Genomic DNA, 27,894 nt, shown 5'->3' on the forward strand with positions numbered 1-27,894 from the left:
GGAAAGGGGGAGAAGTAGATTTTACTAAAATAGCCTAGCCAACCACTAAAAAGTAGCAGACAACAATAACAAGCCAGGAAAGGGGTGGTGATGAACCAGTACTAGAGTTGATGCAATATATTATAAAAAAACTTGTTTTCATAAACATATTTAGTAGATAAGAAATAAATAGGAAACTGACCTATACAAAGGGAAAAAAGCATGCAGTGCCTGTGAGGGTGACCTGATTTAATAGGTAAAGACTTCAAGTCATAAGTATGTTTAAAGAACTGAAGAAATCCATCCTGAAAGAAGTAAAGAGTGACAATGTTTCATCAAATAGAGAATATCAATAAAGAGAAATTGTAACAGAACAAAATGGAAATTCTGGATTTGAAAAATCTAATAATAAAGTAAAAAATTCACTGTAGGGGTTCAACAGTAGATTTGAGCTAGCAGTAGAAAGAATTGGTTAACTGGAAGATTAGGTCACTGAAGATTATTCAGTCTGAAGAACAGGAAGAAAATAGAAAAATGAACAGAGCCTTATAGAAGTGTGGGATATCATTAAGTGTGCTAACATAGATGTAATGGGAATGCCAGAATGAGAGGTAAAAAAAATATAGAAAAAATATTTGAGATAAATGGCTGAAAATTTCCCAAATTTGATGAAAAGCAGTAACTTACACATTTAAGAAATACATTGAACTTAGGAAGCTTTTAGATGTGCAAAGAGATCCACATACAGGCACATTATAGTAAAAATGTTGAAACCCAAAGATGAAAATATAAAAGGAGCCGGAAAAAAACAACTTTATAAGGGAACCTCAATAAGATTAACAGCTGACGCCTTAGCCGGTTTGCCTAGATGGATAGACCATTGGCCTGCGGTTTGAAGGGTCCGGATTGGATTCTGGTAAAGGGCACATACCTCTCTTGTAGGCTCCTCCCCAGCCCGGGCCTTGGTCAGGGGTGTGCAGGAGGGAACCAACTGATATGTTTCTCTCACATCAATATTTCTCTCTGTCTTTGCCTCTCTCTTCCACTCTCTCTAAAAATCAATGGAAAAATATCCTTGGGTGAGGATTAAAAAAAAAAGTTGCAGGGATAATTAACATGAGGAGGTGTTAAGTACATAAACTTTAACCTTGACAAAATTGTAGTTCTCAGAAATGAATAAAGTACTTCAGAAATAATGCTTTTTCTTTGATTTCACATCTCATGAAACAATTTAACCCTTAGAATATAGAGTAGATACATATATTTTTGTGGTTTCATGTGTTTATGCCTTTATTTAGTTTTTTTTTTGAGTCATTCCTGGTCACATACCTACTATAATTTCTTAGATACCTGTTTTTCTATTTTATTTTGTTTTTATTTTTTTCAATTAGCAATAATCATGCCTGGGATAAACCTCATTGGCTATGATACTGCCACTGCTCAAACTATTTTTTTTTAAATAAATTGATTTTAGAGACAGAGGAAGGGAGGGAGGGAGGGAGGGAGGGAGAGAGAGAGAGAGAGAGAGAGAGAGAGAAACAATTGGTGTGAGAGATACATCCATCAGTTGCCTCCCCTGCGTTCCCTGATTGGGAATGGAACCTGCAGCCTAGGTATGTGCCCTGACTAGAAATCCAAACCATGACCTTCCAGTGCATAGGATGACACTAACCAACTGAGCCATACCGGTGAGGGCTAGATACTCATTTTTTCTTCAAGATACTTTAGATAATTACTTTCTTCAATTAATGTTATAATTGTGTTTGGCTAGTGTTTCAAAATATTTTAATAGTGGGAACAAAGTGATGTGAAACTGATGTTAAGAGACTAAAGATTTTTTAAATGACTTCACTTAAAATTAGCATGACTAGATTCCCCCAACCCCCATTATTTCGAACCAGATTGTTAATTCTTCTGATTGTTTGATAATCATGAATATCTTCACTTTTAAAAGTTCTTTAATTGATAATATCTATTTTATTTTCAAGTACAGTGCTTATAACTTTATACAGAAGAGTGTTGCCTATTCTGGCTTAAAGGCTTGTGAGTCCCTTATAATCATACAGCTGGTTAGCAGTAGAGTTAGATCTTAAATCAAATTGTCTTTATGGTTATTTGGCTTAGTGTGCTCTGTAAAGGAAATTGATGGTTTTAAAAAGATGAACTTTTTTTGCATAAATGTCTCATAACTTTTAGATGTCAATAGATAAGAAAAAGAAGTTGGCTGGGGAAAGTTTTGTAAGAGAAGATAGAGTTAATATCCAGTATATATAAAATTCTCTTTGAAATTAGAAGAGAAATAATTTATTAGAAACACAGTAAAGGATATCACCAAAGAGGAAATACTGTCATTAGTAATTGTATGAAAAGATACTCAACCTCTCTTTCTCTCAATAGGGAAATATACATTAAAACTATTACCATATTCTACCTATGATGTTGGCAAGAATTTTAGAAAATGGAAAATAGTGGTTATTGGTAAGTGTATGGGAGAAAGAAACACCCTATATACTGTTGGTAGGTTCCTCCTTTTTGGAAGACAGTTTAGCCAAACATGTCTTACCTAGGCTTAAATCATGTAGTAGGCACATCAGATCAACTTAATTTTAAGAGACGAGGGGCCCAGTGCACAAATTCATGCACCTTGAACTGTGGGCTACGAGGATGCGGTGGGCACAGGGGCGGGTCTTGGCCCATCTCCGCACCCCCACCCAGTCCCTCCCGCCGTGGCCCTGGTCCCCTGTTTGTCGGCAGCCCTGCTCCTGCTGCTCCCACACACTGATGGCACCAGCCTCTCTCGCACCCAGTGATGGTGTGGAATGATTGGGGCCAGCGCCATCAGCGAGTGCAAGCAGGGCTTGTGCTGGCAGTGGGTGCAAGTGGCAGCTGCTGCCCAGGTCGCCCCTCAGGAGCAGGGGGAGGTGGAGAATCCCTCAGGGGTGATTGGGGCCAGCAGTCGCCGCTTTTACCCACTGATGGTGCAGAGTGATTGGGACTGGTGCCAAACGATTGGGGCTGGCAGCGGGTGTGAGTGGGGCCAGCGCCAGCAGCAGGTGCGAGTGCCAGGCGGGACTGCAGCGCACAGGAGCAAAGAATTTTCAGTAACCACCACAAGCTTGCCCCAATGACAGCGACCAGCGCCCTGCCTTGGTCGGGCGCCCCCGCTCTCCTCCACCACCCCACCACAGCTGCCACCTGCCATGTTCCACACTCTGCCGCCTGCAGCCGATGCCCGCCATGTTCCGTGTGCGCCCCTTGGTGGTTGTTTGGTTGTTCTGCCATTCCGTCTATTTGCATATTAGGGTTTTAAATAAATAGATGGTAAGGGAGTGCTGATAAATAAATTATAACTTTAAAAACTTGGATCTAGTAACTGCCATGCTTTCTTTTATGAACCATTTCTTGAATGTCTACTTGTTCAAGGTACTGTACTAGTAAGCATTTTCAATAAATTGTTTTATCATTAAAACAACCTTCTGAGGTGGGAGTTTGTAAGGTGTGGAATGGAGGCCATAGAGATGAAGTAAGATCATTTAGCTCTAAAACTATGGCCTGAATCTTTATCTGGTTACATAGTTAATAATTGATTTTTGATATCCAGCATACTTTAAATGTTTATAAAATGATTTTATTTTCTAACTTTCAATTTCATTTTTCAATTTAATGCTTAACTTATTCATTACAATGTTAACATTATAAATTTAAATGCTTTGTTTCTTCATTGCAGTGCCAGTCTGGTAAAAGTGAGCCCCTCCATAATGGAAGTGTTTTACTTTTCTTCCAGAGGATTTGAAGAGACAAAATGCAGTATTACAAGCTGCACAAGATGATTTGGGACACCTTCGAACACAGCTGTGGGAAGCCCAAGCAGAGATGGAGAATATCAAGGCCATTGCCACAGTCTCTGAGAATACCAAACAAGAAGCTATAGATGAAGTAAAAAGACAGTGGAGAGAAGAAGTTGCTTCACTTCAGGCTGTTATGAAAGGTAAAGACAATGGTTGATCTGTTTTATGATTTTCTAAGATACCTGATTCTGATGATTGAGAACATTTTCAGAGTTTCATTTGTAGTTATATGATTTACTATCTTCAAGATGTACTGTTATTTTCAAAATGAAAGAAAAGCCAATGATATGCATATGGCTCTATGATCTATGTACATATATATTATTTTACCCAAAGATAAGTTGATTATAGAGAGGAAGGGAGAGACAGAGAGAGAAACATCGATGTGAGGGAGAAACATTGATTCCGTACATGCCCTGACTGGTGATTGAACCTGCAACTTGGGTATGTGCCCTAACTGGAAATCAAACCTGTGACTCTTCGGTGCATGAGATGATACTTCAACAAACTGAGCCATACCAGCATAAGAGTCAGGCAAGAAGCGAGAGAGAAAAAGATGGTGGCTGGCAGGACAGAGGTGAGGGAGAGGATGTGAGTAAGGGGATGAAAGGAGAGTGTGTGGATGTGTGTGGTGTATGTGCGAGAGTGAGTGAGGGACATTTAAATCTGGCAGGAGCAGCAGGGGCTGGCAGACCAGGCTCTCTTGGATAGGAAGAGACTACCACCACTACGGGCACTCCCCATATGGAGCCCATGCCATCTTGAAGGGGAGAGTGGCCTCTTCTAGGAACTCAACAGCACCACCACCCAGACAGGCCTTGCACACTGCCCGCAACCTGGCAGTCACTCCAGCCAAAACCCTGCTGCCCCACCCCGCAGACCCGTGGACCCTGGGACCTCCACCTCCAAAGGTGCACCTCTCCCACAGCAGTAAGTGCAACTTCCTCCCTCCCCAGCGGCAGACCTCCGGACGCCACATTCGTGCATTCCCAACATTCGTGCGTTTCCAGTGCAAAGACTTCCAGGGCACACCACTCCATAGGCAGCTTTTGGGGGCTATTGTGTACCCCCACTGGGTGTGATTTTGTACAGACATGGGCATGCTGCCCCACAGTAGAAATTCTGAATTTCCTCTTTCTGAATAACCGCCCACAGACAACCCAGCTGCGCAACCTAGTGCCAGGGCCCCTCAGAGTGCGTCAGAGCTTTGCTCTGGCAAAGGCACTGCCACAGCCCCGCATTTCCAAGGAGCAGGCACCCTGAGCCCATCTATCCATAGGGCACTCTGGGAAGCTGCTGTGAGCCCCGGCTGGGTGTGATCTTGGACAAACAGGGATGCACTCCCCTGGCAGTAGAAATTCTGAATTCACTCATCCTGGACACCTGCCCACAGACACCTTGATTATGCGGCTTCAGTGCCAGGGCCTTTCAGAGTGCTTCAGTGCGCCGCTGCATTGGCAAAGGCACCACGGGTGCCCCTGTGAGCCGCCACTGGGAACATGCACCTATCTACCACAGGTGCAGTAGCAAAAACTGAGTCTTCCCACCCCACAGCTGCAGAACTCTGTGCACTACAGGCACACGCTTTTCCAGCATACAGGCCTCCCAAGCCCACCCCTCCACAGGCAGCCCTTGGGCGCTGCTGTGAGCCCCTGCTAGGCATGCACTTATACAAACGGGCGCACTGCTGGCCTGTAGAAATGCTGAATTCCCTCTTCTGGGATACCTTCCCACAGACACCGCAATCCCGTGGCTTCAGTGCCAGGGCCCTTCAGAGTGTGTCAGTACACCCTGCTGGCAAATGCCCCTATGAGCTGCCACGGGGGGTGTGTGTATCCAACCACGGAGGCAACAAAAGCTGAGTTGGCCCACCCCAAAACTGCAGAACTCTGGACACCACATTCACGCCTTTCCAGAACACAGGCCTCCTAAGCCCCACCACCCCAACAGATGGTTACTGGGTACCACTGTGAATCCCCGCTGGGCATGCACAATTTCAACCAAGGGCTCAAGACAGCAAAAATTGAGACACCCCCCCTCCCACGGTTGCTGACTTATAGACACCACACTTGGGCCTTTCCAGCTTGCAAGCCTACATTAAGAAAACCCAAATAGCTCAAGTAGGGAGCTATGCTAGATTACCAAGCCCAGGAGACCTGAGAGATCACACCAGTAGCACCATCCCCAAAAGAACCTGGGTAGCAAAGAAAACGGATTTACAATTAAAACATTACAACAAAACATGGGAAGACAAAAAAGCAATCCCTAAAGGAATGAAAAAGGAATCTCTAGAAAGAGGGTTAAATGAAATTGAGGCTAGTAACATATCAGAGAAAGAATTCAGAGTAATGGTTATAAGGATGCTCAAACAGCTGGATGACAAATACAACTCAATGACAAATACACACAACTCAATGAGAATTATAAGGAGCTGAATGAGAATGTCACCAACATGAAAAGGAACCAATAGGAAATGAAGAATGACATAACTGCAATAAAGAACACAATGGAAGGCTTAATGAGTAAACTAGAAGAGGCTGAGGACCACATTAGCGAATTAGAAGACAAAGTAGGAAAAAACACACAAACACAGCAGCAACTGGAAAGAAAATTTAAAAAGCAAGAGGAGAGCCTAAGGGAGCTCTGGGACAACACAAAACGAAACAACATTTGCATAATAGGGATACTAGAAGGAGAGGAAGAGAAGCAAGGAATAGAAAACCTGTTTGAAGAAATAATGACAGAAAACTTCCTTGATATTGGCAAGAAAAAAACTACGCAAGTCCAAGAAGCACACAGAGTCCCAAACAAGATGAACCCCAAAAGACCAACACCAAGACACATCATAATTAAATTGGCAAACACCAACGACAAAGTAAGAATCTTAAAGGCTTCCAGAGAGAGAGTTACCTATAAGGGATCTCCTATTAGAATGTCAACTGATTTCTCAACAGAAACACACCAGGCCAGAAGGGAATGGAATGAAATACACAAAGTGATCCAAAGCAAGGGCCTGAACCCAAGATTACTATACCCACCAAGGCTATCATTCAAAATAGAAGGTGGAATCAGGAGCTTCAGAGACAAAAAGGGGCTAAGAGAGTTTATTACCACCAAGCCAGCAATGCAAGAAATGCTAAAGGGACTGCTGTAAAAATAAGAAACAGAAAGGCAAGAAGAAACAAAAACATTAAGAATAAAAATGACATCAAGTACTTATCAATAATAACATTAAATATAAATGGATTAAATGCTCCAATCAAAAGACATAGGGTAGCTGAATGGATAAGAAAACATGAACCATATATTTGCTGTCTCTAAGAGACCCAACTCAGAACAAAGGATTCACACAGACTGAGAGTTGAAGGGATGGAAAAAAAAATTTCAGGCAAATGGAAATGAGAAAAAAGTTGGGGTTGCAATACTTACATCTGACAAAATAGACCTCAAAGTAAAGGCCGTAACAAGAGATAAGGAAGGCCACTATATGATACTAAAGGGAGCAATTCAACAAGAAGATACAACTTTGGTAATCATATATGCACCCAATCCAGGAGCACCCAAATATATAAAACAACTTCTGGAAGATATTAAGGGAGAGATCAATAGCAATACAGTCATGGTAGGGGACGTTAATACTCCACTGACACCACTGAATAAATCCTCTAATCAAAAACTCATCAAAGAAAACAGTAATCCTAAATGACTCACTAGATCAGATGGACTTAATTGACATCTTCAGAATATTTTACCCCAAAGCTACAAAGTATACATTTTTCTCCAGTGCACATGGGACATTTTCAAAGAGACCACATATTAGGACACAGGCAAAGTCTCTTCAAATTCAAGAGGATAGAAATCATAACAAGCATCTTTTCAGATCACAATGGCATAAAACTAGAAATCAACTACAATAAAAACAATGAAAAAAAATCAAACACTTGGAGGCTAAATAGCATGCTGTTAAACAATGATTGGATTACCAAAGAGATCAAAGAAGAAATAGAAAGAATTTTGGAAACAAATGACAATGAAAACACAACAATCTATGGGATACAATGAAAGCAGTCTTGAGTGGGAAGTTCATAGCTCTACAGGCCTACCTCCAAAAACAAGAAAAACTGGTAATAAATTATCTAACCTTGCAACTTAAAGAATTAGAAAGAGAGCAATATGAAAAGCCCACAGAATCCAGAAGGAAGGAAATAATAAAGATCAGAGCAGAAATAAATGACATAGAGACCAAAGAGACAATACAAAAGATCAATGAAACCAAGAGCTGGTTCTTTGAGAGGATAAACAAGATTGGTGAACCTCTATCCAGGCTAACCAAGAAGCAAAGAGAGAGGACCCAAATAAACAAAATCAGAAATGAAAGAGGCGAAATAACAACAGACCCCACAGAAACACAAAGGATTGTTAAAAAATACTATGAACAACTCTATTCCAACAAACTAGAGAACCTGGAGGAAATGGACATATTCCTAGAAAAATATAACCTTCTAAAACTCAATCAGGACAAATCTAAAAACCTGAATAGGCTCATAACTATGGAAGAAATTGAAGCAGTCATCAAAAAGCTTCTAGCAAACAAACTCCTGGGGCCAGACGGCTTCACAGGAGTTTTACCAAACATTCAAGGAAGAACTAAAACCTATCCTCCTCAGACTATTCCAGAATATTCAAGAGAAAGGAACACTTCCAAGTGCATTCTATGAAGCCAGCATCACCCTAATACAGTGATGGCAAACCTGTTGAGCTTGGCGTGTCAAAATTTTGAAAAACCCTAACTTAACTCTGGTGCCGTGTCACATATAGAAATATTCATAATTTTTTTTAATATTTGCAACCATAGTAAAAAAAAGATTTATAATTTTGATATTTATTTTATATATTTAAATGCCATTTAACAAAGAAAAGTCAACCAAAAAATATGAATAAAATAAACAAAAACAGAAAAACAATGTACGTTTAGGAAAAAATAATAATAAAAACAATGATAATCAAATGATACAAAAACTAGAAATTAGTGACTTTTTTGGTGCTGAAGTTTTTCTGCTAATTCTTCGATTGCAGGTTCATACTTGGTGCACTTCAAGGCCAAGCAAGCACCACTAACTTCATCTGTTAGCCGGTTTCTTTTGTTCGTTTTAATATTACTTAATGCTGAGAACAAAGTCTCACAAAAATATGTTGATGAAAAAATTGTTAGCAAAGCCATTGCTAGATTTTTTATGTCACTAAAAGTGTCAGGCACTCTGTTCCAAGCACTCAAAATTTCTTGTTCGTAGTTGCACTCTTCTTCATTATTCAAACGATTTCGTTCCATATTTTCAAGTTTCGACCTTAAGTCGACAAACACGAGTCCAAATGCTGCCTTAAAAATCTGCAAGTTGCATCTCTAAATTGTCAATTTGCATCCATTGGAAATTCTTTAATTCCAAAGTACTGTAAACAACTACATCCGGATACTTAATTATTTTAATGGTCTGTTCTAGGCTTCTAAATTGGTTGAATCTTTCTCGGAACTGTTCAAATAATGAGTTTACTATATTCTGGTACATAAGTATGGACTCCATTACACTCGTTGTAGTGGCCTTCTCGAAATACTTTTTTATCAGAGGAAAATACTTATAAGTTTAGTTTCAATATCTTGCTTGAAAATTTTAAGTTTACTTTCAAAAGATTTGATGTATCCAAACGTAACATCAATACTTTTGCCAAAACCTTGTAATTTTAAGTTCAGTTCATTCATATGAACAGAGAGATCTGTAAAAAACATCCAATTGCTGACCCACTTATGATCATTGATCTGAGGAAAGTTTGCCAGATCCTTCTTCTCAATAAATACCGTAATTTCTTCAAAGCACTCCACAAATCACTCAAGTACTTTACCTAGACTCAGCCATCTCACATTATTAAACAGCAGTATTCCACTGTAGGTTGAATCAACTTCCTGTAAAAGTGCAGAAAATTCTCGCTTGTGAAGGGGTCAAGAAGCTATAAAATTCACAATTTTTGTTACAGCTGACATTAAATCATTCAATTCTGAGAATCCCGATTTGGCACACAACACCTCCTGATGGATAATGCAATGAAAAGGTACAAGTGGATGTCTAATAGCTTCCACAAATAATTTCAGAAAGCCCACATTTTTTCCCACCATATTTGGTGCCCCAGCTGTCGTGACTGGCTCAATTTTAGAGATATCCATATTGAGATCATTAATGTTTTTATAACAACCTTACATATTTCGTTTCCTGTTGTACTTATTGGCATTGATTCTAACTTTATCAATTCTTCTCTCATTGTGAGACCATCAGAATATCTAGCAATAATGGCCAACTGAGCATTTGATGTGACATCAGTAGTTTCATCAAGAGAAATCGAAAAATATTTACAACTATTTAAGTCTTTTTTAAATTGATGTATGTTTTTGTTAAGATCTATTATTCTGTCTTTGATAGTATTTCTACTGAGTGGTAACTCAAATTCTTTTAATAATATCATCTTTATTTTTCATATTGTGAAATAGAGCTGGTGCACATCTTAGAAATGTTTCCTTAATAAATTCTCTGTCACTGAGGGCTTTTCCATGCTGAGCTATGGAGTGAGCAATACAGTAACTTGCTGATGTTAAATTTGTAGAGCATATTATGAATTTAATGATGGCATTTGATTGACTTTTATAGAGGTGTAGCTGCCTAGAAATGTATTCCTTCCTTTCATCGATACTTTTTTTCAAGAGCTGACAGTGATTAGTTTCAAAATGTCTCTTTACATTCCACGTTCTGCTTACTACAGTTTCATTACACAGTATGCACAGTAATCTGTTGTTTCTGTCGACAATCCTGTACATCTTGGTTCACATGTCTTGAAAGGGTCGGCTACTGCTACTTCCACTTCATCATTCAATCTTGCTTTTTTATTTTTTTTGATTCTCCATCACAAGGCTGCAAAAATAAATAAATATAAATCACGGTGTTTTTTATAAAAGGTGGATAGGTTTCTTACCTATTAACTTTTTGCAGTGTTGTTGCACTGACTCCTGGTGCAAAACAATTCAAAGATAGTATGTATAACCAACAAATATATGGTGCTGTAATCAATTATCTGACACGCAGAATGTCTCGTCGAGCACTGTTGCACTATATCTTTTGCTTCTAACCCTCCCACTCCTGTCTCCTAACAAACATGGTAATCAAGTGCGTCCGTTTGCTGAATGCACCCGAACGCACAGGAAGCTTACCCGAGGCACATGTTGACAATAACGAGGCCGTTTCCAGAATTGGGCATTTTGTCACTCGAGTAAAAATAAAATGTCATGAGTAAAGATTAATCTCTTTATAGTGCAATTCTTAACCTTTTTATATTAATGCCAATATTGGAACAGTGTATCTTGGATGTTTTCACTATGTATCTTTGCTCCGCAACACCAATGTACATGTTTACATCCGGTTTTAGAATTGCATTATTGATCATGAGTAATGTGAGCAATAATATTACTCGAGTGATGCCCAACTCTGGCCGTTGTGAGAGACAAATATTTGAATTATGCAATTTTTAAAAAAATATATTTCATTGATTTTTTTTGCAGAGAGGAAGGGAGAGGGATAGAGAGTTAGAAATATCGATGAGAGAGAAACATCAATCAGCTGCCTCCTGCACACCCCCTACTGGGGATGTGCCCACAACCAAGGTACATGCCCTTGACCGGAATCGAACCCGGGACCCTTCAGACTGCAGGCAGACGCCCTATTCACTGAGCCAAACCGGCTAGGGCAATTATGCAGTTTTTTGTCTCTGTCGATGCATGTCACCCAGAATGAGTTCATGTGTCACCTCTGACACACGTGTCATAGGTTCGCCATCACTGCCCTAATACCAAAACCAGATAAAGACAACACAGTGAAAGAGAATTACAGGCCAATACCTCTTATGAACATAGATGCCAAAATCCTGAACAAAATTCTAGCAAATCGGGTCCAGCAGTACATCAGAAAGATCATACACCATGACCAAGAAGGTTTTATCCCTGGGTTGTAAAGATGGTACAGTAGCCGCAAATCAATAAACGTGATACATCACATAAACAAATTGAGAGATAAAAATCACATAGTCGTATCAATTAATGCAGAAAAGCATTTGACAAAATCCAACACCCTGTCTTGATAAAAACTCAGCAAGGTGGGAATAAAAGGATCACACTCAACATAATAAAAGCCATATTTGACAAACCCACAGCCAACATCGTACTCAATGGGCAAAAACTAAAACCATTTCCCCTAAGAACAGGAACAAGACAGGGATGCCCACTCTCACCACTCTTGTTCAGTATAGTACTGGAGGTACTAACCATTGCGATCAGACAAGAAGAAGAAATAAAAGGCATCCAAATTGGAAAAGAATAAGTAAAACTGTCCTTATTCGCAGATGACATGATACTGTACATAGAAAACCCTAAAGACTCCATTCAAAAATTATTAGACTTAATAAATGAATTTGGCAATGTAGCAGGATACAAAATTAACGCCAAGAAATCTATGGCATTTCTATACACCAGTAGTGAACTTACAGAAAGAGAGGCTAAAAAAGCAATCCTATTTACTATCGCACCAAAATTAAGATACCTAGGAATAAACTTAACTAAAGAGGTAAAAGACCTCTACTCAGAAAACTACAGGACGTTGAAAAAGAGATAGAGGAAGACATAAACAGATGGAAGAACATACTGTGTTCATGGATTGGTAGAATCAACATCATTAAAATGTCCATACTACCCAAAGCAATCTATAGATTCAATGCAATCCCCATTAAATTACCAATGGCATATTTCACAGATCTAGAAAGAACTGTCCAAAAATTCATCTGGAATAAAAACAAAACAAAACACCCGAATAGCTGTAGTGATCCTGAGAAAGAAGAACAAAGTATGAGGGATCTCAATACCAGATATCAAGCTGTATTACAAAGCCACTGTTCTCAAAACTGCCTGGTACTGGCACAAGAACAGACATATAGATCAATGGAATAGAATAGAGAACCCAGAAATCGACCCGAACCAATATGCTCAATTAATATTTGACAAAGGAGTCAAGAACATGCAATGGAGTCAAGACAGTCTCTTCAATAAATGGTGCTGGGAAATTTGGTCAGACACATGCAAAAAAAATGAAACTAGACCACCAACTTACACCATACACAAAAATAAACTCAAAATGGATAAAGGACTTAAACATAAGAAGGGAAACCATAAAAATATTAGAACAATCCAAAGTCAGTAAAATCTCAGACATATGCCAAAGCAATTTCTTCACTGATACCACTTCTAGAGCAATGGAAACTAAAAGGAAAATAAACAAATTGGACTACATCAAAAAGCTTCTGCACAGCAAAAGAAACCATCAAAAAAACAAGAAAACCCACTGCATGGGAGAACATATTTGCCAATGATATTTCTGTTAAGGGTTTAATCTCCAACATTTATAGGGAACTCATACAACTTAACAAAAGGAAGACAAACAACCCAATAAAAAAATGGGCAAAGGACCTCAATAGATATTTTTTGAAAGAAGACATAAGGAAGGCCAAGAGACATATGAAAACATGCTCAAAGCCACTAATCATCCAAGTGATGCAAATCAAAATGACAATCAGGTTTCATCTCACACCTGTCAGAATGGCTATCATCAACAAATCAACAAATGACAAATGCTGGAGAGGATGCGGAGAAAAAGGAACACTTGTGCACTGCTGGTGGGATTGCAGACTGGTGCAGCCACTGTGGAGAACAGTATGGAGTTTTCTCAAAAAAATAAAAATGGAACTCCCATTTGACCCAGTGATCGCACTTCTAGGAATATATCCCAAGAAGCCAGAAACACCAATCAGTATATATGCACCCCTATGTTCATAGCAGCACAATTTACAATAGCTAAGATTTGGAATTAGTCTGAGTGCCCATTAGCAGATGAGTGGATTAAAAAACTTTGGCACATCTACATAATGGCATACTATGCTGCTGTAAAAAGGAAGGAACTCCTTCCATTTGCAGCATCATGGATAGAGTTGGAGAGCATTATGATAAGTGGCATAAGTCAGAGAAAGGTAAATATCACATGATCTCACTCATTTGTGGATTATAATGAACAACATAAACCAATGAACAAAAATAGATCTAGAGACAGAGAAGCATCGATCAGATGCTCAAACCTCAGAGGGAAGGCAGGGAGGGTGGGGCTAAGGGGGAGTGATCAACCAAAGGACTTGTATGCATTCATATAAGCATAACCAATGGATATAGACACTGGGGGGTGAGGGCATGCGTGGGGGGGTGGGGGGGACAAAGGGGGGATAAGGATGCATTTGTAATACCTTAATCAATAACGGAAAAAAATCTAAAAAAAAAAAAAAAGCAACTAATGCCAGTGAATAAAGCTGTATGGGCACAGGGAGTATGTAGAACTGGAGAGATCTCCAGTGCAAAGAGTAAACTTATTATTTACATTTATTCCAGCTAATTATTGCCCATCCAGTCCAGTGTTGCCACGTCTTTTACATTTTTAAGAAAAATTTGGATTTTTTGTGAAATTTTTTCTGTAGTTTATGAAATAGAATGGCCTATGGGTTAGAATAAGCTTTATGGGCTGCCAGCTTGTGACCCTTGGTCTAAAGCAGTGGTTCTCAACCTTCTGTCCCTTTAAGTAGTTCCTCATGTTGTGACCCAACCATAAAATTATTTTTGTTGCTACTTTATAACTGTAATGTTGCTACCGTTATGAATCGTAATGTAAATATCTGATATGAAGGATGGTCTCAGGCAACCCCTGTGAAAGGGTCGTTCGACCACCAAAGGGGTTGCAACCCACAGGTTGAGAACCGCTGGAAAGGAAGAGCAGTAATTTAGTCTCTATCTGCTGTTGCACTAGTGCTTAAACACTTCCTGCAGTTTCTGAGAAGATGATATTGAAATGAAGTTGCCGCTGAATCTTTGGGTTCCTGAAATTAGTTTTATTATAAATGTGAAATAGTGATAACTTTTCTTCTTCCGACTTAGGAGTTGTGTGTCATTTTTGCCTTACTGCTCTTTGTAAGAAGGCTGGTTAAGTCTAGCCATATTTCTGAGTTTGTGGCTATCACTTAGGGATTACTCAGAGCCTCTGTAACAATGCTGAGTATTGTGGCTTACACAAATAGGAGGTCATTTTACTTACAGAAGAAGAAACCCAGAGGTAGGTAATCTACAGCTGGTTACAGTGGTTCCACAATGTTCCTAGTGTTCTAGTCTCCATTCTGTTCCTTCTTCCTTACATGTGGTTTTCAACCTCATTTTGCCTCATGGCTGAAAATGACTGCTCCTCCTTCAGTCTGCCTCAGAAAAGCAAACATTGGCCAGAGTATGTAACCTTTCCTAAGCTTTCCTCATCTGTAAAATAATATGACACAGGTTTATTTGAAGATTAGAGATGATGAAAGCCCTTAGCAAAATTTTTACACATAATAACTAGAAATGTAGTTAATTTTTTTAGTGAATTAAAAGATTTCCCGAAATTAGGCAAGAGCTCTTTATGTAACTACTTAAATTTTAGTGTACCAGAACATTTTTTTCATAATGCTTAGACATGAAATATTTGGTGGTGTGTTGTAGAAACAGTTCGTGACTATGAGCATCAGTTCCACCTTCGCCTCGAGCAGGAACGAACACAGTGGGCACAGTATCGAGAATCTGCAGAGAGGGAAATCGCTGATTTAAGGAGAAGGTTGTCTGAAGGTCAAGAGGAAGAAAATTTAGAAAATGAAATGAAAAAGGTATGAAGGAATGTATTTATCTGTAGATATATTTGAATCTAAATGCAAGATGCTTCAATATTATTATGGTAATAGAAGATGTACTTTAATGTTTTTTGTTGGAGGAATTATTTGGATACAAACCTAAATATAGTACTGGATGATTTGATGCCCTTTCCCAAATTTTTGTATGTGAAACTCCCTCACCTTCTTCAAATCTTTGACTAAATGTCTCCTCATGAGGCTTTTCCTGACCAGCCTATTTAACATTATCACTTATCCACCTTCCTCCTCTGATTACCCATATTCTATTCTAATTTTTCATTTTCCATAGTGCATATTTTATAATATACATAGCATTCACCTATTTATTATTTTTATTGTTTAATGCCTTTCTCTCCTTGCTAGAATATATGCTTCATGAGGGCAGGAGTCTTGTTTATTTGTGTATCTTAAATACCTACAATAGTATCTAGCATAGATGTTCAATAAATATTTGTTGAATGAGTGTTGTTGCTTGGTGATTGTGTTTAAACCAAAGATTTCATTTTTAATTTTCTTCTTCCTCAGTATACCTTAGTTCCTTTGTGACAAAGGTACTGTATATTATGCTTGACCATATTACCATAGTGCCTGAACATAAACCAACTAAATACAAGGTGAAACATTTTATTGAGAAAATTTAAAACACTTTGGCCAGCCCTGGCTGGTTTGGCTCAGTGGATAGAGAATTAGCTTGTGAATTGAGTGGTCCATGTTCAATTCTGGTCAAGGGCGCATGCCCGGGTTGTGGGCTTGGTCCCCAATAGGGGGCATGCAGGAGGCAGCCAATCAATGATTCTCTCTCATCATTGATGTTTCTATCTTTTCCCCACTCCCTCCCTCTCTGAAATCAATAAAAACTATATATTGAAAAAAAACAAAACAACACTTTTAGCCAGTTTGATTATATAAACTTTTACATTATTAGTTTATAGGCATACATATATTTTAAATCACATATTATATAAACTAATAATTAGAATTTGACTTTTCAATCAGATTAATCATACTCTTTGGTTCCTAATTCATGGTCCATATAAAGACTATTTAATTACATTTTCTATTTTTGTTAATCCTCACCCGAGGATATTTTTCTGTTGATTTTTTTTTTTTAGAGAGAGTGGAGGGGAAGGGAGAGGAAGAGAGAGAGAGAGAGAGAGAGAGACAGAGACACAAACATCAGTGTGAGAGAGACACATTGATTGGTTGCCTCTTATACAACCCTCCCCCCCCCCCCCAACCCCACCGTATTTGGGGCTCACAATGAACCCACAACCGAAGTATGTATCCTTGACCGGGAATCAAAACTGAGACCCTTCAGTGTGCAGGCTGACGTTGTAACCACTGGGCAACAACCGTGTCCTCAGTTGCCAGCCCTTCCCGTCAGTGCCTCTGTACCTCTGCACTTTACTTCCGCACCTCCTCTGAGTCTCAGTGTGCTTTTCCCTTTCCTTCTAGTTGTAGAATTTCCACTCAGCCAGCCTTCCTGTGGTTCTGGATGATGTCTGTTTTGTCTTTTAATTGTATTTTTGAAGTGGTTGTGCGAGGCAGCAATTTAAGATGTTTACCTATGCCACCATCTTGGTTTCTCCCCCTCATCAGATTATTTATTCACTTGATTTTTAGATTCACTTGTTGATAGATGTGTATTTGTTGTTCATAATTTGTATCTTTACCTTTTTCTTCTTCTTCCTCTTCTTAAAGGATACCTTTCAGCATTTCATATAATACTGGTTTGGTGGTGATAAACTCCTTTAGCTTTTTCTTATCTGTGAAGCTCTTTATCTGACCTTCAATTCTGAATGATAGCTTTGCTGGGTAAAGTAATCTTGGTTTTAGGTTCTTGCTCTTCATCACTTTGAATATTTCTTGCCACTCCCTTCTGGCCTGCATAGTTTCTATTGAGTAATCAGCTGCCAATTATATGGATACTTCCTTATAGGTAACTAACTCTTTTTCTCTTGCTGCTTTTACGATTCTTTCTTTGTCTTTTGCTCTTGGCATTTTAATTATGATGTGTCTTGGTGTGGTCCTCTTTGGATTCCTTTTGTTTGGGCTTCTCTGTGCTTCCTGGCTTTTTCCTGCTGATTTTTATTAGCTGACCTCTATCACCAATTAGTCTTGACTGAAAGTAATTAAATTTACGTGCCTTCCAAACAGGACTTAGTATGAAATAAGATAAATGATGAAGTGACTATAAAAACTGGAAAAAAAATTGAATCCTTCTCTTTTCTGAGAAATGTTTTCTAGGGAAAAAATCTCCACTCACATTTGGGCATATATGATATTTAGTGAATAAGGTTACTTTTTCTTTTTACTGCTAGAGACTTGGTGCATGAAATTCGTGCATGGTTAAGGTCCCTAGGCCTGTCCAGTGATCAGGGCTAATTGAGGCCTTCCGGCTGCTGGCCAGGACCTTGCTTCTGGCTGCCAGCTGGGTCCTCCCTTCCCTGGCTGTTAGCTGCTGGCCAGGGCCTTCCTTCATTCCATGCTGCCCCCTGATAGTCAGTGCATGTCATAGCGAGCGATCGAAATCCCGGTCTCCTGGTCGAACTCCTGAGGGGACACTTTGTATATTACCCTTTTATATGTATAGATGAGGAAAACAGCTAACTTTGTGCCTTTATTCCAGTTTATATATATACTAGTGTCCCGGTACACAGATTTGTGCACATTGAAAGGAAATTAATTAGTCCCTCTGGTGCAGGGACTAATTAATGCAGGCGGTCCCAGGTGGTGGCTGGTGGGGCGGGACTGGGCGAGATGGGCCGGACACACCCTGGAGCCAACCTCCCATGGTCCCTCCCCTGTCGGCCGCACCTGGGCCTATGCCGCGGCTCGAAGGGCATCTGCAGAGTGAGTTGGGGTCCCTCCAGCAGGTGGGGTCCCTTGGCCTGGCCTGCGGAGATTGGGCCGAAACCGGCTCTCTGACAATCCATGGAGGGGTCCCGGAGTGCAAGAGGAATCATGAGAAATTGGGCTCCTTCTTCTCTGGTTCCGGGGTGTGTCACCCGAAAACTGCTGCTGCCAAATCACCGCAGCTCGGCAGCTCCCGCATTGAGTGTCTGCCCCCTGGTGGTCAGTATGTGTCATAGCTACCGGCCGGTTGGCTGGTTGGCCGGTCGCTTAGCCTTTTATATTTATAGATATGTAAGTTTCTCACCAGTTAACTAGTTTATGGATCTTGTTTCCTTTTAATCCATGTTTTTAAGAATGAAGGATGCAAAACAGCACAATATTTTTAGATGCCATTCTTTGGGTTTGTTTCATTTAAATGTCAAAAGTAAAAAGATTTAAACTTCTCTGTTTAAATAACCGGATGAAAGCCTTTCTATAGCAACATAATTTTCAAATATTTTAGAAAATACATTGTTCTATTTTTAGTGTTTAAAAAATAGTCTTTTCAGTACTTGTAAAAAAATATGGTTTCATTAATTTAGTAACCAGAATTATAAAAAAATGTGTGTATTTCCTTTTATACATAGAATATTTTCCAACTTAATTAATTAATTAAAAAGTCAAAAGTGTCATGGTGAATTCATTTTCTTCCAAATTCTAGATGGAATACATGCAAAACTATGATTATGACTTGACATTTAAAGTAATACAACATTTAAAGTTAGATATGGTTCATTTTTGTGAGTGCTTCAAGACTTATTTATTATACTAATTTTAACAAGTGGGTGGGTCATTTCTTAGAAAAGCAATTAGTCAATAAGTTGAAGTATTTAATTCTTTTTAACCATAGGCCCAAGAAGATGCTGAAAAACTTCGGTCTGTTGTGATGCCCATGGAGAAGGAAATTGCAGCTTTGAAAGATAAACTGACAGAGGCTGAAGACAAGGTTAAAGAGCTGGAAGCCTCAAAGGTTGTGAAACATTGTTATTCATTTACTTATAACCCAAGATGCTACTCTAATTCCAAGGGCAAAGTTAGAATCACTAAGAGGGTAAAAACTGTAATTTAGACTATTTATCTTGAGAATCTCACTTTCTTTAAAATGTAAAAAAATGTCAGGAGATGATTTTGTCTTCGTAGTATTATAAATAATCACAATAGTGATGTTGATGCTGCTTTGTTACAAAGTTAGTGTTTATTTTCTTATCAGAATGAGACCTGATCTCATTCAGTTTCTTTTTAAAAAATATATATATTTTATTGATTTCAGAGAGGAAGGGAGAGAGGAAAAAAAACACACCAATGATGAAAGAGAATCATTGATCGGCTGCCTCCTGTACGCCCCACCCTGGGAATCGAGCCCGAAACCTGGCCATGTATCCTGACCAGGAATTAAACTGTGACCTCCTGATTCATAGGTCAATGCTGTTCTGTGGTGATGAAATTGTGTGTTGTTTTGAGGTGATGAAATCACACATCTTCCCACTCTATCATGCCCAGGATGTGAATGGTCCCTTTGTCCAGCATATCCATGCTGTGTCAGTTACCTGCCTGTTAGTCACTTAGTAGTTGTCTCAGTTTTCAGTATCACACTGCAGTATAACAGTGCTTAAGTTCAAGTAACCCTTATTTTAACACATTGTATGCGGGAAACGTATTTATACGTTTTACCAGTGTAGTAGAGCGCGGGACACCTATTAATACGTTTTTTATAGACTAGCGGTAGAATGCGGGTAACGTATAAATACATAAACTAAAGTTATCATAATTTTACTGAACGTTGCCATTTGCGCAAAAAATTAGCAAAAATGGCCCGCGCCACCTGTTAGCACGCGATAAAAACTACCCGCAAACAATGTGTTAATTAATAATGGCCCCAAAAAACAACAGTAGTGATGCTAACAATTTAGATATGCCAAAGAGAAGCTACAAAGTATATGTATGTATGTATAGGAAAAAATATACTATGTATATGGTTAAGTACTATCCTTGGTTTCAGGCATCCACTAGGGGTCTTGGAATGTACCCTCACAGATATGGGGAACTATTGTATATAATTTACCTAGAATACATCTAAACAAAAATGGGCAAGATCTTTATGGAATGTATAGGGTGGAGCAAAAGTAGGTTTATAGTTGGTTGTACGGAAAATCTTACCTAATAATAGACAAACATGTAAATTGACTACCTTCGCTATGCTAACCAGCCAATCCAGGAGAATATGCAAATTAATAAAGATGGAGGTTAATTTGCATATGTAGGCTCCAAGCAGTGGAGCGAAGCCTGACAGCCCAGGGGCCAGAGCAGCGATAGAGCAAAGGCCTGGGTGCTGGGTGCCAGAGGAAAACCAGTGCCAGCAGCCAGGGGAAAGGAAGATCTATTGCATGAATCTCTTCGTGCAACAGGCCTCTAGTAATACAATAATTAATAAATAATAATAATCCTATCTAATAAAGACAGAATAATGCAAATTGACCATCACACCATCACAAAGATGGCAGTGCCTGTACCACAAGAGGCGGCACCCAGTCCTCTCAGCCCTGCTGGAGTCCACCAGTCCTTTCAGCCCCGCTGGGGATGGCAGGCATGTGGTGCGGCCAGAGCTGCTCTCAGCCTCCCAGCCGCCCAGGGTGGGCCCAAGGCGCAGTTAAGCCTCAGATGTCGGCTGCCCAGCCTCCCAGGGCCACCCGAGGCTCAGGTAACCAGGGCCAGCTGAGGCTTGCGCTGCCAGCAGTGGCAGCAGCAGAGGTGTGATGGGGGCATCGTCTTCCCCTGATCACCAGGTCGCCTCTTGCCCCTGAGGGCTCCTGGACTGTGAGAGGGGGCAGGCCTGGCTGAGGGATCGCCCCCCCCACCCCCGCCTCCAGTGCATGAATTTTCATGCACCGGGTCTCTAGTACAAGAATAAACTTTCTTTGTACACACAGTTGTAAATGTACTTTTGCCCCACCCTATATTAAAAATGAAGATCTGAATACATGTGTGTTCCTTAATGAAAAGTTAATGTAATGTAAAGCAGGCATATACTTAGGAGCCTTGGGTTGTCATGGAATATTTTGCAGATGCAGTTGTAAACAGGATGAGCTTAACAGGAGCTCAATGAAAAATGTAACCAACTGCAAAGAAGAAACCAATGTATAATTAACCAAACAGTGTGTATATAAGGAATGGCTAAGGCTTCTTATTCAGGGAGACAGAGCTTTGAATGTGAATCTCCTGTCTCCTTTACTTACTGCAAGTAAATAAAACTACCTTGTGACAACCAAAACAAGCAGACAGTATATCTGAAAAATAATCTATAAATTCAGAATTCCACTAAAAAATCCAATAAGAAACTTGGTGAGTAGATTCTAGAATTCATACAGACAAGCAAAGGATCAGAAATATATCCAGCAAAATTCTAAGAAGGCAAGGTGAGGAGACTTGCCCTACCTACCAGATATTAACACATAGTAAAGCTACTGTAATTAAGATAGTTTGTTATTGATTTAGGGAAAAACAAGACCAGTGAAACAGACTAGAGAACCCAGAAATAGACTCATATATGAAAATTTGATATATGACATGTGGCATTACAAATCACTGGGAAAAGAAAGGGTTGTTAACAAATAGGCTTTTAAAATAATTAGTTATAAATATGGAATTAAGTGAAATAAACTTTCTACCTCACACTTTACAAATAACTTTAATGAATTAAAAGCCATAAGAGTGAAAAGTAAATCTTTAAAACGTTCCTATGTTAAATAAAGAGAATGTTACTTGAGGGACAAAAACATTTCTTAAATAAGACAAAAATATTGTCTGTGAAAGAAATGATTGACAAATTTGCATACCTTAGAATATAAAACTTCTTTTTAAAAAATGTCACACCCAAAGTTGAAGAGCTATAGAGTTAGAAGTTATCTGTACCTCAAATACCTGACAAAATAGTATCCAAACTTAATAAAAATTGCCTAGCCCACAAGTGACAAATGGCCCAGTAGAGAAATAAGAATATGAGCAAGCAGTTCACAAAAGAGGAAATCACAATAGTCAAAGAATGTGAAAAAATATTGAACTTCACTAGAAATCAGGGACATGTTAGTGAAAATGGGATACCATTTTATCCTAGCCAGATTACATTACAGATTTGTTGTGTTCAGCCTGGCCAGTGTGGCTCACCAGTTGAGTGTTGATCCAGGAACCAAAAGTCACTGGTTCAATTCCCAGTCATGTCACATGCCCAGGTTTCGAGCTCAGTCCCCAGTGAGGGGCGTGCAGGAGGCAGCCGATTGATGATGTTTTTCATCGATGTTTCTATCTATCTTCTTCCCTCTGTCTCTTAAAAAAAAAATGTGTTGTGTTCACTCCCTGTTTGAGTGTGTGGAACTTTTCCCAGTTCTAGCTGCTGTGCCAAGTTGGAGCCCCAGTTGACTGTTAGGGGGTTCTTATTGCTTTTTGTTACTTTCTCTTGCATAGATGATGGTACCACGTAAGTCCATATAGGTAGCTTTCAGTGGTTTGTCCCCACCTTCTGTGTATCACTTGGTTTTGTTTTCTTTTAGATATCCATGTGCTTTTGGTTTTGTTAGTTTTTAAAAAAATATATTTTTATTGATTTCAGGGAGAGGAAAGGAGAGAAAATCATCAGTTGACTGAGCCACACCGTCAGGGCTGTTATTTTATTTTTGTAAAGATTTTTTAAAATTGATTTTTAGAGAGAGAAGAAGGGAGAGGGAGAGAGCAAGAAACATCGATGTGAGTGGGAAAGATGGATTGGCTGCCTCTTGCACACCCCCCTACCTACTTGACTGGAAATCCAACTGGCAAATGATGCCCAACCCAGCCACACCAGCTAGAGCTGGTTTTCTAATTTTAGTTAACTCTGTTAGGACATGTGGAATTCAAGGAAATTCATGTACTGTTCCACCATTGCCACTATTTTCCCAGAGTGCTGCTCAATAGCCTTTGAATGTTAGAAATTTAATGTTAATTGAGTCAAATATTTGTTCTAAGAAGTAATAACTGGTAGAGTTAGTGGTATATACTACTATTTTGTAGCTGCTGCATTGACTCTTTTACGATCAACTGAACAATTATTCTCTCCAGGTAACAGGAAAGTGCCTCACAACAGCCAGCACTTTGTCATGCTTCGTTAGTATCTTTCTGATTGGCTGACAACCTCCAGTGAAGCATCAAATGGCAGCTTTAAATAATTATCTTAAGTCTGTGACCAGTATTACTGTATTGAATGAATATCTAGGAGTAAAGATAACTGAAAACAGATCAGTCAGCTATTTCATGTTTGAAGAAGTGTGAAGATGAAAGGCATGATAATGACCTTGAAAATTAAATTAGACATAATGGTTAGAAAAACGATTTGTAATGCCACGTGGAAGTTAACTAAAGGCTAATGAATGGACGGTCTCTAAGGGTGAAACAGGTGATTCTATAATCACTTTCTATGGCAAGATTGCATTTTATTTTGGTTATAACTATTTCAGATTTAGACTAAATTGTTAACATTTGAACAATATAGTTGATTACTAACAGAAGTAAAGCAGTTTTTTTAAAAAAGTTTTGATTTTAAAAAGTATTCTGCATTTGCCTTCATGTTTGTGTTTGTTATGGTATAAGACCAGTTATTTTCCCCCTCATCACTTCCTTTTTTTTCCTTCTATGAATATATGTGCCTGTGAAAATGTCTCCTTTTTATAAATTAATGCATTTGTAATTATCTCATTAGAAATCAAAGAAAAGCAAACTTATAAGGGTATGGTACTATTTCTAACTTTAGAAAGTAACTACTGTCTAAAATAAAAACAGCCTGATGCTAGTGAGTATAAGATAAAATGAACATATGTATTTGTTGCTCTGGGAATACAAATTGGAACTACCTTTTTGAAAAGAAAATACAAAACTTATGTGTAATCTCAATTGTATATTTACTCTTGTGGTTTGATTGTAGGCTATTAGTTATTTTCCCAATTTTCTATATAAGGGTAGTTTAATAGAATGTATCTTCTTTCAGGTTAAAGAACTGAATCATTATCTGGAGGCTGAGAAATCTTGTAGGACTGACCTAGAGATGTACGTAGCTGTTTTAAATACTCAGAAATCCGTTCTACAGGAAGATGCTGAGAAACTGCGAAAAGAATTGCATGAAGGTAAATATATATCCTATGTGTTTTTTAAAAAAAATTTTTAAAAATATATTTTATTGATTTTTTGCAGAGAGGAAGGGAGAGGGATAGAGAGTTAGAAACATCGATAAGAGAGAAACATCGATCAGCTGCCTCCTGCACACCCCCTACTGGGGATGTGCCCGCAACCAAGGTACATGTCCTTGACCGGAATCGAACCTGGGACCCTTCAGTCCACAGGTCGACGCTCTGTCCACTGAGCCAAACCTGTTAGGGCATATCCTATGTATTTTTTTTATCTTAGTTTCTAAGAGAACTGTGATATTGATGAACAAAACAATAACAAATCTTAAAATACTATTCCAATATATTAGTGATTTAATTTAAGCTTTTGCAGTTGGTTTGAATATTCCTATGAAAATCTGGAGATTTGAGGTCTACTAAAGATACTTAGATCATTAGTGGCTTCTCTTTCTTACAGGACCCAGTGATAATGTTACAGCGCATGAGCTCTTGGCTGAAAGATAACAGGGCTGGGAACTTCTGCTTAAACTGTTTTTGCCCTTGATCCATTTTGATAGAGATGGATTAGCAAAAGTGATGTATATAAATAATGTATTCTGGTGTTCTTTAGTAACATCCCTATTTATAAGGGACAATTTTGATTTCACTAGTTTGGTAGCAGAGAAGAGATGTAGAAATTGACTATTTTCCCAGGACAGAGGAAGAAGGATCATCTTTTCCTCATTTAACTAGAAATATACTTCTGTCTTTAATTCTTCTGAGTCCTGTACACCTGGGGTCCTTAACTTTTTTGAGTCATGGACTCTTGGAAATTTTGTGAAGCCCTTTCAGAATAATGTTTTTAATCCATAAAATACATAGGATTACAAAAGAAACCAACTAAATGTGGTATAGCAATAAATGTGCTATTGCAATAATGCATTAAATAACAAGGTCTAGCAGCAGATCTAACAACTTATCATTTTGAAGTAGTGATGAGCATAAATGTTATATACATATTAAGATATTTGTGGCTTCTGTTGGTGACCAAGTCATAGGTATTATTATATTTACTGTGGTTGGTTGCCTACATTTCATAATTGGAAGAAATGATAAATTTCAGTTAGAGGTTAGTGAAAGTAAAGATCTAATTTTTTTCCCTCATTCAACTATATGCGCTCTATTGAAATCTTACATTCGTTGCAGGTTATGCTAGTAACACATTTTAATATGCAGGTTTAGGACTATATTGATAGAGTCCTACAGTGAATACTTTTAAGTATATCAAATGCTGTGAAACATATACTCTTCCGTAAATAATTTAGGTTTGCATATGAGTTAGTATTTTTTCCCTAAATAGTGGAAAGCTGAAATTATATAAGTGTACAGAATTACTTCATAAAATGTTATGAAAATAACCCAAAGTTTGAGCAAGTCTTTGGCTTTCAGGAAACATTTTTCAAATGTGCTGCTGCAGTGAAAAAGACATCCAAATTCTAAAAGGATGTTAAAAAAAAAAAAAAAGGAATTACTATTTAAACTATGTGCTCCAACCCTTCCAGAAATAGTATAAGACTGACAAACTTTCCTAATATATCTGGAAACGTATCTGAGAAGTTTCACTAAGATGAGTATGTGGATAGAGTAAATTTCCATACTGAAATCTACCAAAAAATAGTATTTGAATGAAAAGATGAGAAAGTTTAAGCAGCAGCCTAAATTGGTAGCAACAGCCTAAATTGGTGGAATTAGATATACAGTACAACCAAGTTAGTGCAATTGCATATCAGAGGTGCTAGGATTGGAGGTATGTTAGGAGGCAGCAGTGCCATAAGTAGGCTTCTTTAAAGAAGTTGTTCTTCCTTTAAAATTTTTTTTATTTTTATTGATTTCAGCGAGGAAGGGAGAGGGAGAAATAGAAACATCAATGATGAAAATCACTGATTGGCTGCCTCCTGCACACACCCTACTGGGGATCGAGCCCACAACCCAGGCATGTGCCCTTGACTGGAATCAACCTGGGACCCTTTAGTCCGCAGGCTGATGCTCCATCCACTGAGCCAAATTAGCTAGGGCCAAAGAAGTTGTTCTTAAGTGGAGTTTTGCAAGAAAAGTAGTTATTTGTCAATGATGAACATAATATTTGAGGTCATTTGCATGTGGTACAACTACAGCAAGATAAGGAAGTAAAAGAAGTGTGGTTCAGCAGAAGAGGTGTAGCATGCAAAATGTGAAAGAGGACAGGTAGGCGTGGGCCACGCCAAAGAGATTTTGGATTTTATCCTGTGGGTAGAAAGGAGCCTCTGAAGGGTTTAAAATCTTTTTTCTTAAATAACAACTTTATCGAGATGTAGTTTGCATGCCATGAAGTTTACTCTTTTAAAGTGTACAGTTCTAATTTCAGAACATTTATTTTGTTCACCCAAAAATTCTATATCCATTGCCAGACATCCCCTATTCTCTCCTCCCTCCCAGCCCCTGGCAACCACTAACCTACTTTCTGTCTATACATTTGCCTATTCTGGATTTCTATATAAGTAGGATTATACAATGTATGGCCTTTGTACCTGGCTTCGCCGAAGGGTTTTAAACTTGTGAGTGATCATATTAATTTTGCATTTTAGAAAGTTCAATTTAATAGCAGGGTGGAGGATAGAATAGAGAGGGTATAAGACTAATGGCACGAAGAATAACAAAGGGACTGTTGTTGTAGTTGTCTAAGTTACGATGGTTGATCTAAGGCAGAAAATGGCTATGTCATATTACACAGGAGGCAGCGTTAGTAGGCTTCTGTTCCATTAGTAGGCTTCTCAGGCAGGAAAAGTCAGAAATATGAGTTGTCTCTTAGGTTTCTTGCTTAGGTTGAACTGATGTGTATCAACAACACAAGCATTTACAAAGATTATTTGACTTAGCCTGAGAGGTCAAAACTAAATGGGCTCAAGAAGGATTCCTGGGTAACAGATTTAAGAGTGGTTACTAAACCTTTGACCTTTAGAGCAACGCTTCTCCAAGTGTATTCCCTAGAACAGTGGTCGCCAACTAGTGGTCCACAAAGGATCACTGGTGGTCCATGAGGTCCGAAAGGTTGGCAACCGCTGCCCTAGAACACTTGCTTTGTGAGTGGCACTGTGACAAAGATTTTTTTGTCAAAGAAATTTGGGAAATACTGTTCTTGCCTACCATTGAAATTCAGGGTTTTTGATTGGGGGATT

The 27,894-nt window shown here is 38.7% G+C and overlaps 1 protein-coding gene and 1 pseudogene across 10 annotated transcripts in view; one reads left to right on the top strand and one right to left on the bottom strand.

The window, feature by feature from the left end:
* RABEP1 (rabaptin, RAB GTPase binding effector protein 1) overlaps nucleotides 1-27,894 on the top strand; it is a 109,126-nt gene that overhangs the window by 39,405 nt on the left and 41,827 nt on the right. For 7 of the 10 annotated variants that reach the window (XM_036341165.1, XM_036341161.1, XM_036341162.1 and 4 more), the window contains 5 exons: nucleotides 2,377-2,457; nucleotides 3,764-3,967; nucleotides 15,475-15,635; nucleotides 19,405-19,524; nucleotides 24,565-24,700. In XM_036341165.1, coding sequence (XP_036197058.1) covers nucleotides 2,377-2,457; nucleotides 3,764-3,967; nucleotides 15,475-15,635; nucleotides 19,405-19,524; nucleotides 24,565-24,700 — 702 coding nt within the window. The remainder of the gene's footprint in view (nucleotides 1-2,376; nucleotides 2,458-3,763; nucleotides 3,968-15,474; nucleotides 15,636-19,404; nucleotides 19,525-24,564; nucleotides 24,701-27,894) is intronic. The other 3 variants (XM_036341164.1, XM_036341170.1, XM_036341169.1) reach the window with 1 other exon arrangement.
* LOC118672605 lies at nucleotides 1,342-1,427 on the bottom strand (annotated as a pseudogene).

This window comes from Myotis myotis, unplaced genomic scaffold (genome assembly GCF_014108235.1).
Source record: "Myotis myotis isolate mMyoMyo1 unplaced genomic scaffold, mMyoMyo1.p scaffold_m19_p_17, whole genome shotgun sequence".
Classification (NCBI taxonomy): Eukaryota; Metazoa; Chordata; class Mammalia; order Chiroptera; family Vespertilionidae; genus Myotis; species Myotis myotis.